The sequence below is a fragment of the Melanotaenia boesemani genome, chromosome 7 (assembly GCF_017639745.1).
Source record: "Melanotaenia boesemani isolate fMelBoe1 chromosome 7, fMelBoe1.pri, whole genome shotgun sequence".
In the NCBI taxonomy this organism is placed as follows: domain Eukaryota; kingdom Metazoa; phylum Chordata; class Actinopteri; order Atheriniformes; family Melanotaeniidae; genus Melanotaenia; species Melanotaenia boesemani.
In genome coordinates this window covers 743,612-756,550 of record NC_055688.1, presented here as the reverse complement: position 1 = coordinate 756,550, position 12,939 = coordinate 743,612, and the positions used below count along the sequence as shown (strand labels likewise).

The 12,939-nt window shown below is 44.1% G+C and overlaps 1 protein-coding gene and 1 long non-coding RNA gene across 3 annotated transcripts in view; one reads left to right on the top strand and one right to left on the bottom strand.

Annotated features, from left to right (window-relative positions):
* Positions 1–12,939, bottom strand: part of fbxo38 (F-box protein 38) — a 79,106-nt gene that overhangs the window by 17,932 nt on the left and 48,235 nt on the right. For both annotated transcript variants that reach the window (XM_041991229.1, XM_041991231.1), the window contains exons 14-17: positions 11,416–12,054; positions 6,804–6,904; positions 6,421–6,523; positions 3,868–4,034 (exon numbers count right to left, since the gene is read on the bottom strand). In XM_041991229.1, coding sequence (XP_041847163.1) covers positions 3,868–4,034; positions 6,421–6,523; positions 6,804–6,904; positions 11,416–12,054 — 1,010 coding nt within the window. The remainder of the gene's footprint in view (positions 1–3,867; positions 4,035–6,420; positions 6,524–6,803; positions 6,905–11,415; positions 12,055–12,939) is intronic.
* Positions 4,154–4,630, top strand: LOC121643698. Its single transcript, XR_006011155.1, has 3 exons — positions 4,154–4,195; positions 4,301–4,384; positions 4,596–4,630. It is a non-coding gene; the product is annotated as an uncharacterized LOC121643698 (long non-coding RNA).

Here is a 12,939-nt window from a genome sequence, read left to right as displayed (position 1 = left end):
GTTCTTCTTGTGCTATTGTAATTCCTGTAAGCTCCTCATTCTGTCTAATTTCCTGGGCCAACGATTCTACGTAAAGAACAAATAGAGTTGGGCTCAGACAGCATCCCTGCCGGGTGTCTCTATGAAGTGTAAAACTATCTGTTAAGGTGCCATTGATCTTAATTCTGGCTGTTGGCTCATCGTAAAGGATTCGGATACATTTAACAAACTGACTGCTGAAACCCATCCTCTCCAACACGGAAAAAAGAAAGGGCCAGCTGACACGGTCAAAGGCCTTCTCTGCGTCAAGGCTAATTAAGGCTGCACCTGTTTTTTGTTTGTCGATTGTATCTATTAGCTGTATTGTCCTTCTAATATTATCTTGGGTTTGCCGGCCCTTTATGAAACCCGTCTGGTCCTCATCCACTAACTCTGGTAGTAAATATTCCAGTCTTTTGGATATTATTGAAGTAAATAGTTTATAATCGACATTAAGGACCGAGATCGGTCGGTATGACTCACAATACTCTTTATTTCTACCTTCTTTAGGGATTACGGATATGACCGCTTCCTTCCATGAGGGGGGTATTTCAGCATGCTGGAGTGTCCAGTTAAAGGACTCCAACAGTAAAGAGGAGATCTCTTGCCTGAAGATCTTATACCACTCATTCGGGTATCCATCACTCCCGGGACTTTTGTTAGTCTTCAGTTTACTGATAGCTTTGTCCAGCTCTTCCTTTGTTATTGGAGAGGTTAGAGCTTCGTTTTGGTTAGTGCCTATGGAGGGGAGATCCAGTTTTAGCAGGTAGTCTTTAATCTCTGTCATGTTTATATTCTCAGGTGACGAGTACAGCATTTTGTAGTAGTCCTCAAAGTTTTTTTGAATTATATCTGATTCATATGTTATTTCATCGCTAGTTAGTTCTCTGATTTTGTGTATTGAGTGTTTGATCTTTTGTGTCCTGAGGCGTTTTGCCAGGATCTTCGTGGCTTTGGGTCCAGATTCATAGAATATTTGTTTTGTGAATCGTAATTTCTTTTCCAGCTCTTCAGATGCCGTATTATCTATGTCTTTTCTTATTATTTTTATTTGTTCTGCAAGTTCGTCACTATGATCCGTTTGTTGTTGTTTTTCTAGAATCCTTAACTGTTGCTGTGATTTGTCATATTTCAGCTTTTTCATTTTATTCATGTAGGATGTCCTTGAGATCAGATTACCTCTCATTACTGCTTTAACAGTGTCCCAGACTATTGTTGGAGCAACCTCGTTATCTCTATTTATGTTAATACATTCTTTAATTTCCTTCTTTATATCTTCTACTATTGCCATATTGTTTAGTATTCCTAAATTCAATCTCCATAGAGTTTTTTTGTTTATGTTGTCCAGGTTTATCGTTAAATAGATCGCATTGTGGTCCGAAACGTCTGCGGTCCCTATGGTACATTGTTTAACCCTGTGTCTGTCCGTAATGTTCATCAAAAAGTAGTCTATTCTGGAGTGTACCTTGTGAGTTGCTGAGTAATGTGTAAAGCCCCCCTCCAAGGGATGGAGGTCCCTCCACACATCAAACAGGCTGGATTCCTTAATTAACATATTCAGGCTTTTAGACAGGTTGTATTTGTGTCTTCTAATACTTGTCGTATCCATGTTGTAGTTTAAGATAATGTTCCAGTCTCCAGCACAGATTACAATTCCCTCACTCACTGATTCGATTTGATCAAAAACAGATTTTAGAAATGCTTTGTCACTTTCTGGTGGAATATATACATTAATTAGAGATACCAAAACACTGTCTATCCTTCCTTTGACAATCACGTATCTGCCCTCTCTGTCAGTTTCCTCTTTGATTAATTCAAAATTAACAGAGTTAGGTAGTAATGTTATTACACCTCTTCTTCTACTATTCTTACAGGAGCTGTGGAAAGAGTTCACATAGCCCAGCTTTTTAAACTTTTCGTGTTCTTTCTTTGATAAATGCGTTTCTTGCAGAAACACTACACTTGGTTTAGCCTTTCTCAATTTTGCTATAACCTTACTTCGCTTTATGGGGTTACCAAGGCCATTCACATTTAAAGATATTATATTATGTGTCACACTCATTAAAATAGAAAAGGATTAATCGCCCCGTAACTAAAGAAAAAACAGTAACAGCATCAGTAGAACGTCTGACTTGAACAAAACAGGAATACCTGGAATTCCAAAGGAGGAGCAGATTTCTCTCCTCCTCCATGACCCCGTTGACGGGTCTAGGGTAAAACCTTTTGTGAAAAAAGGGCCCTATGAGGAGGTTTAGTAGTGAAACTACTACCTTCCTATGTGTTCAACGATCTCAGTCCTGTCCCTGGAGCCGCTCCCAGCTCAAAGGTATTGATCCAGAAAGTGAATCACATATCCATCACCTTACCAATCCCAAAGCCATCTTCCCTGTCACTCTGTGGGGCTCCTCTGGAACTCCCGGAGTCTCTCCTTAGCTCTGTCGGCCGCGGTAGGTGTTGTTCCCCGTGGGTACCTGCCCTGTCGATGCCAGCCCAGCAGCTCTTTCAGCCGGGTCACCCCGGGGTCCTCCTCGTCGATCGCGGCAGGCACCTCCACACTGTAGCCCCGTCTCTGCAGCTCCTGTCCCGCGTCATGCGCGCTAGCGTAGGTCCGGACTCCGCTGTCCCAGTGGATTCTCATACTGGTGTAGGGGGTCTGGAAACTTACGCCCTTCGCCTTCAGGCATTTCTTTATTTCGTTATATTGCCTGCGCTTCTGTACGATTTCTGCGGCGTAGTCATGATCAAAGAACAGCGGGCGGTTGCCGAGTTGAATCCTACCCCTTTTCCAGGCTTCTCTTAACACAGTTTCTTTAGTTGTGAATTCTTGGAAATTAATAATAAGGGTCCTCGGGGGGGCCTCTGGTCTTGGTTTGGGGGCGAGGGAGCGATGGGCCCGCTGTATCTTTAGGTCCATGTCCGCAGGTAATGGCAGCTCACGTTTGAGAAGGTCTGAGACGAAGAGCATCACAGAACTTCCTTCTTCACCCTCTGCAACTCCAAAAATCCGGATGTTGTTTCTTCTTGATCTGGATTCCATATCTGTGAGTTTTTGTTGCAGAGTTTTCTGCCGTTTCATAGCTGTTGTGAGCGCTTCGGTCATTTCCACGGCCAAGTCCTCCACTAGCCCCACTTGTGTCTCCATCTCACCCACTCGCTCCCTCAGCCCCTGCATCTCTTCGGCCAAACCATCGAGTTTACTGCTCACCTCTGTGTGAAAGGAGTTAATGTCCCTTCTCAGGTTGTCGTTGTCGCTCTTCAACTCGGATTTTAGCTCTTTTATCGCTTCAAGTAGGTCTTCCGGCGTAATGCTCGTTCCGGGGTGTCTGCTAGCTTGTGGTGCTACTTTGCTATCCTTGGTAGCGGAGCTGTTTTTGTCTTGGTTTTTCGGCATTGTGGCTTTTGTCTATTAAGACCTTTGTTTCGGTTTCTTTCCAACTCTCAAGATTTCACTTTCTGCTAAAGTAACGAGTCTTTACACGAAGTTATTGAATTTTCGCTGGGGAGCTTCTCTACGCACGTCTTTCTACTCCATCTCGCGCCGGAACTCGGCGTTGAATTTTAAGGGTTAAGAACAACAGGACTGTTTCTGAGCTGCAGAAAACACTACAACCTTCTGAACAAGTTTCATCAGTTTAAACTGGTTCAGACTGCTCCCACAGTCACTCACATACAGATACAGGTGGATGAGATCTGGGTTGAGCTCAGTTTGGTCAACAACCTTTCTCCACAGAGAAGATAATGGGACCACAGGGAGATAAACGGCAACCTCTATCAGAAAGTCCTGGCTGCTGCAGGGTTAGCATGAAGCTTACCACTAAGGAACCAGAACTGACAACACAGGAAAGGTACCTGGTGCATAGGACGCATGTAGATGATGCGGTTTCTCTCTGGAGGCATTCTCAGAATCTGATCCAAAACTTGAACCATGTCCAGCTTCTTACACTGAGCATAGTCAAACCGGTTCACAATAGGGGCCCGGTCTATTCGCAGCTGCTTCAGGACCCGACATCTAGTGGCTGCAGACAGGAGGACAGGAAAAGGGACAGAAGTACACAAAGAGAATATCTGAGTTGCTTTTCATGAACTGAATGTCCTAATTATCTGCCTGGTTAGAGTTACAGGTTAGTGTCTTCCTGGTTAGAGTTACAGGTTGGCATCTGGCTGGTTAGAGTTACAGGTTAGGGTCTTCTGGTTAGTTATCGGTTAGCATCTTTTGGATAGTTACAGGTTAAGTGTCAGGCTGGTTAGTTACAAGTTAGCATCTTCTTGGTTAGAGTTACAGGTTGGCATCTGGCTGGTTAGAGTTACAGGTTAGTGTCTTCCTGGTTAGAGTTACAGGTTGGCATCTGGCTGGTTAGAGTTACAGGTTAGGGTCTTCTGGTTAGTTATCGGTTAGCATCTTTTGGATAGTTACAGGTTAAGTGTCAGGCTGGTTAGTTACAAGTTAGCATCTTCTGGTTAGAGTTACAGGTTAGGGTCTTCTGGTTAGTTACAGGTTAGCATCTTTTGGATAAAGCTACAAGTTAGCGTCTTCCTGGATAGAGTTACAGGTTAGCGTCTTCTGGTTATAGCTACAGGTTAGCATCTGGCTGGTTAGCGCTACAGGTTAGCATCTGGCTAGTTAGATCTACAGGTTAGCGTCTGGCTGGTTAGATCTACAGGTTAGCGTCTGGCTGGTTAGCTACAGGTTAGCATCTGGCTGGTTAGATCTACAGGTTAGCATCTGGCTGGTTAGATCTACAGGTTAGCGTCTGGCTGGTTAGCTACAGGTTAGCATGTGGCTGGTTAGAGTTACAGGTTAGAATCTTCCTGGTAAGAGTTAAAGGTTGGCATCTTTTAGTTAGAGTTACATATTAGCATCTACCCGGTTAGAGTTACATATTAGCATCTACCCGGTTAGAGTTACAGGTTAGCGTCTTCTGGTTAGCTACAGGTTAGCATCCTCTGGTTAGATCTACAGGTTAGCATCTACCTGGTTAGAGTTACAGATTAGCATTTGCTTGGTTAGAGTTACAAGTTAGCATCTTCCTGGTTATAGTTACAGGTTAGCATCTGCTGGTTAGTTAAAGGGTTTACTAGATAGCAAAAAAATAATAATAAAAAAAAATAAAAACACAACCCACATCTGCAGTTTTGGTTTGGCCCATATTTGGCCTTGACAGATGGTGCTGACGCTATGCAAGTGTGGTTGCTTAAACTCTGTCTCATAACCACCTGATGTGGGCCACACCAGATGGTGTTTTCCTGGCCTATATTTGGCCTTGACTTACAGCTTTCTCACACTCACGTTCAGGATGTATATGACATGTGTTCTTCTGGACCACATTTCTCACACAAACTCTGTCACACACCCAAGTGACCTGGTCCAACCCAGACAGCAGACTTGTTTGGGTTGGGTCTGGGCTACTTTGGCCACTTTGGGCTCAATTGCACTAATGGCAAATGTTGTGTGGGCAAGAGGTGGACCATCAGTTGCCAGCCTGACTTGGATTATGGCAAGTCTCCTGTGGGCTAAATGTGGTCCAGATGTCAGTTGTTGATGTGAACATGGATTTCGGTTAGTATTTTGTAGGCAGAAGTGGTCCTAATAGGGGAGGCCTTCCTTATGGCAATGTCACGTTATGGTCAAGTGGGTTAGGGTAAGTGTTTCTGTACCACACACATAATGTCAACAGCATAAGTCAATGCCAATTAGGAGCCAAAACAACATTTCAAGTGTGGGCTACATCAGGTGGTTTTGTCGGTGGGTTTCAGTAGCCACACTCACGTACTGTCAACATCATCGGTCAAGTCCAAATGTGTGCCAAACCAAAGCAGAAGATCTAGGCCCAATGGACCAAACATTTTTCACTATCTGGGCTTCTTGATTACCCATTTTGATTTTTCCTTTTTTTGTGTAATAATTTTTTTTTATTACTTTGTTAAATGCACATTTTTTTAAAAGGCAATCCAAAAATAATGGACCATAATTAGTAAACCCAGAGATGTGTCATTTCAATGGTTAGATAGCTGGAGCCAGTGAATCTCCAATATCTCCAACAGCTCCTCAATACAACATGCACTTCCAGGCTGGTTCCTCACATTTGGCCCACATTTGGCCCATATCACACTTGGTGTAACCCAAGTTAAGGCCGGCTAATGAGATCAGGTCCACATCACACTTGGTATATAGCCTACGGCTAGACCGGAAAAAACAGTAGCACGGATTTGGCCGCTATCTAAATTGCATCTTCCGGTTTTCTACGTGTCCATAATAGCCCTAAAAGCGGACCAAATTACGCACGTAAAAGGATGCATAAGACGAATGGAGGGCTCCATATCTACCTTTAGCGAAGAGCATTAATGGACCTTTAAAGGCTTGCATCTGCCAGTTAGAGGTAGAGGTTAGTGTCTGCTGGTTACCGTGGATGAACATCATCTTGGGACAGTCTTTGAGGACCAGGTCAGTGATTCCACAGTTGGTCAGTGTGATGCCCACCAGGTTTTTGCTTTTCAGGGTCAAAATCTGTGCAGACAAAAGCATTCCATTAAGAGACAGGTAACAGTGGCCTAGTTCTCACTGTTAACCCAACATGACATTTTACAGAACAAACAGCACTTACACTGATCAGCCATAGTGAAAACCAGTGTAATCTCACTTCTCACTCAGCCATTTCAGTCCTCAAATGAAGCGTTTTTAGTTTCAGATTAAACTGATCAGCTGTTTAAATTGCATCATTAAGTCAGATGTGTGTCAGTTTTATGGATAAGTGAATCAGTGATGTTAACAGGAGGTGTGTGTTTACCTGTACATGGTCATCCTCAGTGACCGGGTCTGAGGTGCTGGTTGATTTGTCGGTCATCCGTTTCCTTCTAACTGCTACTCGAGGTCTGGCTCTTGAAAGATCTGCAGAAAATAAATGTCAATAACATGTTTTCCATCATATTCATGTCTAATCTAAGGTAAACCACATATCATACAAGTCCGAATCAATTTAATGAAACTTCTTAGATACTAATTGATTGTAAAATGTTGCATCTAGTTCGATATTAATTAACACGGGTATCAATACTTAAATGCTACTTTGGAGTCTGCTGATTCACGGAAAGGACCAGCGCCCTCTACCCTTTTTAAACAGGCACTGCAGGGGGGAACCCCACCCCCATGGCTGTGACGACGCTGACCCAGTCATCCCAGCCCCAGCGCCCACCTCCCCTCCCTCTACGATGGAACCAAACTCCCCATCTGTCTCCACAGCCTGATAACAGCCCAGCATCTGATTGATCTGTGCTGGGTCCAGGCTGCAGCTATGTGGGTACTCATGGTTCTCTCCAAGATAAGTTGGGCCCAACATGCAAGTAGTTTGCTTTATCCCTGTTTTAAGAGGCAAGAAAAAAGACAATAAATGTTCAGAAAAGCCAGATTTACCCAATACATTCTATACATTTTTCACATCTTGTGTTCGTTCTTGTGTGGAGGGAATACTTCGAAGACCTTCTCAATCCCACCAACACGCCTTCCGATGAAGAAGCAGAGTCTGGGGTAGCTGGTGCTGGCTCTCCTATCTCTGGGGCTGAGGTGCTACAAAAGCTCCTCGATGGCAAGGCCCCGGGGGTGGAAGAGGTCGGCCCAGAGTTCCTTAGCGCTCTAGATGTTGGAGGGCTGTCTTGGCTGACACACCTCTGCAGCATCGCCTAGATGTTCCCCTGGACTGGCAGACTGGGGTGGTGGTCCCCCTCTTCAAAAAGGGGGACCGGAGGGTGTGTTCCAACTACAGGGCGATCACACTCCTCAGCCTCCCTGGTTAAGTCTTTTCAGGGGTGAGGGAGAGGAGGGTCTGTCGGATAGTCGAACCTCGGATTGAGGAGGCGCAGTGTGGTTTTCGTCCCGTTCGTGGAACAGTGGACCAGCTGTACACCCTCTTCAGGTTCTTAGAGGGGGCATCAACCAATCTACATGTGTTTTGTGGACATGGAGAAGGCATTCGACAGTGTTCCCCGGGGACTCCTGTGGGGGGTACTCCAGAAGTTTGGAGTGCTGGACTCGCTTGTATGAGCTGTCCGGTCCCTGTACGACCAGTGTCAGAGTTTGGTCCGCACTGCCGGCAGTAAATCAGAGTCGTTTCCGGTGCGGGTTGGACTCCGCCAAGGCTGCCCTTTGTCATCGATTCTGTTCATAACCTTTATGGACAGAATTTCTAGGTGCAGCCGTTGAGGGAATCCGGTTTGGTGGCCTCAGGATTGGGTCTCTACTCTTTGTGGATGATGTGGTTCTGTTGGCTTCATCGGGTCGTGATCTTCAGCTCTCACTGGAATGATTAGTGTGAAGTGGCTGGGATGAGAATCAGCACCTCCAAGTCCGAGACCATGGTCCTCAGCCGGAAAAGGGTGGAGTGTTTTCTCCGGGTCAGTAATGAGGTCCTGCCCCAAGTGGAGGAGTTCAAGTATTTTTAGATCTTGTTCAGGAGTTAGGGAAGAATGGAGCATGAGACCAGCAGGCGGATCGGTGCGGCGTCTACAATGATGCGGACTCTGCATCGGTATATATATATATATATATATAAGTGAACCAAAAGTGAACCATTTCGTTTAAATAATTTAACTAAATCACTTTATTTATATTTTTCTCTCTTTCCCTTTAAACTGCCAAGGGAAAGCAGCCAACTGACTATCGAGAAAAAGGAGGTTAATTCGTGAAAATGAGTAATGTGCCTGTGAAAAGAATTAGTATTCTCTGATATTTGGATGAAGTTGTCACCAGATTTCTATGAGACCGAGTTCTTCAGAAACAGATCGGACAAGTGAGGCAGATTTGCTGAGGGGAGCCAAGAAAGCAAAAGCTGCTCTTTAAGGAAAAATTCCCGACTCTTCTAAATCAGATCAAGCCAAGCCTTCCAACCAACTGGTCACCGCTAGCCATCGCTTTAACTGGGCAGGTTAACACTTTGAAAATTAAAAGTCTCCCTACCTACACTTCTGTACCTTTCTCTATCAGTTCCAGTCTTTATCCCAAAGACTTTCTTTGATACTTTAGAATCTACAGTTAGTGCCTATATTTGGAAAATGCAGTTACAGAAGTCCAAGCTAAATGGTGGGCTAGCATTACCCAATTTTCATCTGTACTACTGGGCAGCTAACACCTGGTCTCACTTGTACTGGGCTAATGGTAGACCAGCTCTACATCTCAGTTTCTATGGAATTCAGTTCAAGTCAAAACATCCCTCTGGCGGCCTTGTTAGGTGCCTCATACCTTCTCTGTCTATACCCCGCCCAATAGCTAACCCAGTGGTACATCAATCCCTCAGAGTGTGGGCTCAGTTCAGAAAATGTTTTACTTTGTACTTTTAGGACTGGCGGCATATAGGTATAAAGACTTAAGAATTTGTTCACCAACAATAACTTTGCCTCCTTTGATCACCTCTCAAATAAATTTGGCGTTCCAAAAACACACTTTTTCAGATATTTACAAATTAAACATTTTCTCCAAAGCCCGTTACCAGGTTTTCCAGAGGCCCCTCAGAGCTCTGTAACAGACCACATACTCAACCTGCAGTCTTCTGTAAGAGGCCAGATATCTAAACTCTACAATAAGCTGACAAGTTAAACCAAGCACCCACAGCTGGGACCAGGGTGGCCTCGGAACAACATCTGAGCCAGCACCCGTCTGACCACACTTGGATTCAATTCTGGGACTTCTTAACTCTACATCATTCTGCTCGTCACTCCTGACTGTAGTTCAAGGTGGTCAATAGGGCTCACATGTCTAAAGCCATGCTCTCTCATATCTACCCAGAAATGGTCCATCGGTGTGACAAACGTGGCAGTGACAAAGCCACGCTGACTTACTCTGGGCCTGCACCGGTCTTACAACATTTTGGCAGGAGGTCTTTCCAACTCTGCAGTCTCTGGGATAACTGTCACACCTGACCCTCTTCTAGCTTTATTTGGCATTTTCTCAGGGAACCACAATGTTTCCTCTGATATTCGTTGCATGCTGTCTTTCGCCTCCCTCTCGGCCAGGCGTTTTATTTTGCTCAGACGGAAGGATGCTGCCCTGCCGACCCACACTTAGTGGGTATCAGATTTAATGTCTTACATGAGCCTGGAAAAGATCATGGACTCTGTTCAGAACCAAGGGGAGAAATTTTTAAAAGTCTGGGAGCCCTTGTAAGACATATTTCTAACCCCCACTGATCCCATATACATCTATTTATTATTTTAGTATTGCCATTTTAGTTGTAGACAAGGAAACATAAAAAAAATGGTCATTATAATACCATCTTCACAGCTTTGTACATTTCTTGCTGCACTCCTTGACCATGTTGGTTTTTGCCAGGATTGTTTTATAAATTGAGCCATGTTTTGTTTAGTTTTTTTGTCTTTATTTTTTCTTTTGGGGCTTTGGGTTCACTGTACAAATATTCTGTATAAGATTTATGTTCACTACTTCTTCCTATTCTATATGGTTGTGTAAGGTACAATGGAGCTCGTTATTTGTTTGAAAACGTAATAAAGAGATTGTTGATTTTAAAAAAAAAAAAAAAAAAAACTCATACCAATGGAACCATCAGATTTTGAGCAGCTTCCTGTGTAAGTCTTTACAGCCATTTATTGGGGCATCTGTGTGGTGGCTGTTGTTTGCCTACTTTAATCACTGTTCTAACTTACATTTGTCTTTTTCTCTTCATTAAACTTTTAAAATGCATCAAATAACTTGGACTTCTCAACACAACAGATCTGGTCTGAGGGGTTAAGAGAAATGAAGGCTACAGCACCGGTAACCAGGAAACCATGAAACTGGGCTGATATCTGAACCGGATCAGTTTAACCAGTTTAATGTGTCATGTGACTGGATGCTGATCAGCTGACCTTACAGCACAGGAAAAGTTCTTTTTAAAGAAACGACTTTAGCCGTCGACTATTGTCGGCAAAAAAAAAAAAAAAAAAGAAGGGGGAAAAAAAAAAAAACTACAGAGTGAGACATCGTCTTTTTTTTTTTTTATCTCTGCTGAAAGTTACACATGCGCCGTAAAGTCCACCAGGGGAAAAATATGGTGGCGGACCAGGGAGCAAAACGGCGGCAGAGGACGTAAAAAGTCTGGGACGTTTTTACGTTAAACTTACAAAATAAATTAAATACATGTGAGGTTTGTAAAGCGGACCTTGTGTACCACGGAAGTACGTCTGCAACGCTTGAACATGTAAAGAGGAGGAATGTCACACTTACAAAACAACCTCATGCAAAGTTTCAAAGCTGAAAGTGAAATAAGATCCATTTATAATAATCATGAGATACATAATCCGATTGGTCGACTAGTCGTTTTAATAGTCGGTGACTAATCGACCATCACAATAGTCATTAGATGCAGCCCTATACTGTGTCATGAATCTACAGTTCCACTCCACATGTATCCTTACCTGTCTCAGGTACCAGAGGCACAGAAGAGGTGCGGGTGCAGGATCGAGTTAAAGGTCTCCTGGGAACAAAGTCCTGACTGATCCGTCTTTGTTGTGAACCTAAACCAGTAACAGAGGCAGTTCCATCCAGGCTGGGTTGTCCCTGCTGCAGTGCTGACGTCTCCAAACCATGGTCGACAGCAGGACTGGGCCTCTGCCTGGACCCTCCAGTCTGAGCCTCAGATTGGGTACAGTGAGTAGTTCGAACTAACCCTGAGGCTCTTTCTATGGTAGATCTGTGAGAGTGGCCCTCCATCACCCTCCCATATGCCCCTACAGCTGCTGCAGGTCCTTCCCTGCTCAGAGATCCAGTAACTGGCCTCACTCGGGTCCTCAGTGCCGCTGAAGAACTCCTGGACGGTACTAACCCACCATCAGCTCCTGGTCTCACCGTGGCCTCTACAGATTTAAGGTTGGTTCCTTTACTTATAGTCCTCTTGGTGGTCTCAGTTGCGGCCTTTATGTCAGCCTTGATCTGTTCACTGGTCACCTGGCAGCTCTTCTCACAGCTGCTCCGACACATCTGAGGCTTCAACTGCTCCGAAGCTGCATGAGACCCAACGATACTGCTGCTTCGCCGCAGAGGAGTCTTCCCTTTACCTGTAAAAACATACTTTATGTCACATCAGTGGAGGAACTGATGTTCACAAAACAACCTGATGTGTGAGGATTGAACTGTGAGGTCTAGACTGTGAGGTTTGAATTGTCAGATTTGGACTGTGTGGTTTGAATTGTGAGGTATGAACTGTGAGGTTTGAATTGTGAGGTCTGAACTGTGAGGTTTGAATTGTGAGGTCTGAACTGTGAGGTTTGAATTGTCAGGTCTGAACTGTGTGGTTTGAATTGTCAGGTCTGAACTGTGTGGTCTGAATTGTGAGGTCTGAACTGTGTGGTTTGAATTGTCAGGTTTGAACTGTGTGGTTTGAATTGTGAGGTCTGAACTGTGTGGTTTGAATTGTGAGGTATGAACTGTGTGGTTTGAATTGTGAGGTATGAACTGTGAGGTTTGAATTGTGAGGTCTGAACTGTGTGGTTTGAATTGTGAGGTATGAACTGTGAGGTTTGAATTGTCAGGTCTGAACTGTGTGGTTTGAATTGTGAGGTCTGAACTGTGTGGTTTGAATTGTGAGGTATGAACTGTGTGGTTTGAATTGTGAGGTATGAACTGTGAGGTTTGAATTGTGAGGTCTGAACTGTGTGGTTTGAATTGTGAGGTATGAACTGTGAGGTTTGAATTGTCAGGTCTGAACTGTGTGGTTTGAATTGTGAGGTCTGGACTGTGTGGTTTGAATTGTGAGGTCTGAACTGTGAGGTTTGAATTGTCAGGTCTGAACTGAGAGGTTTAATCTACAATGTTAAAACTTTGGGATTTAAGCTGTGAGGTCTGAACTGTGAGGTTTGAATTGTCAGGTCTGAACTGAGAGGTTTAATCTACAATGTTAAAACTTTGGGATTTAAGCTGTGAGGTCTGAACTGTGAGGTCTC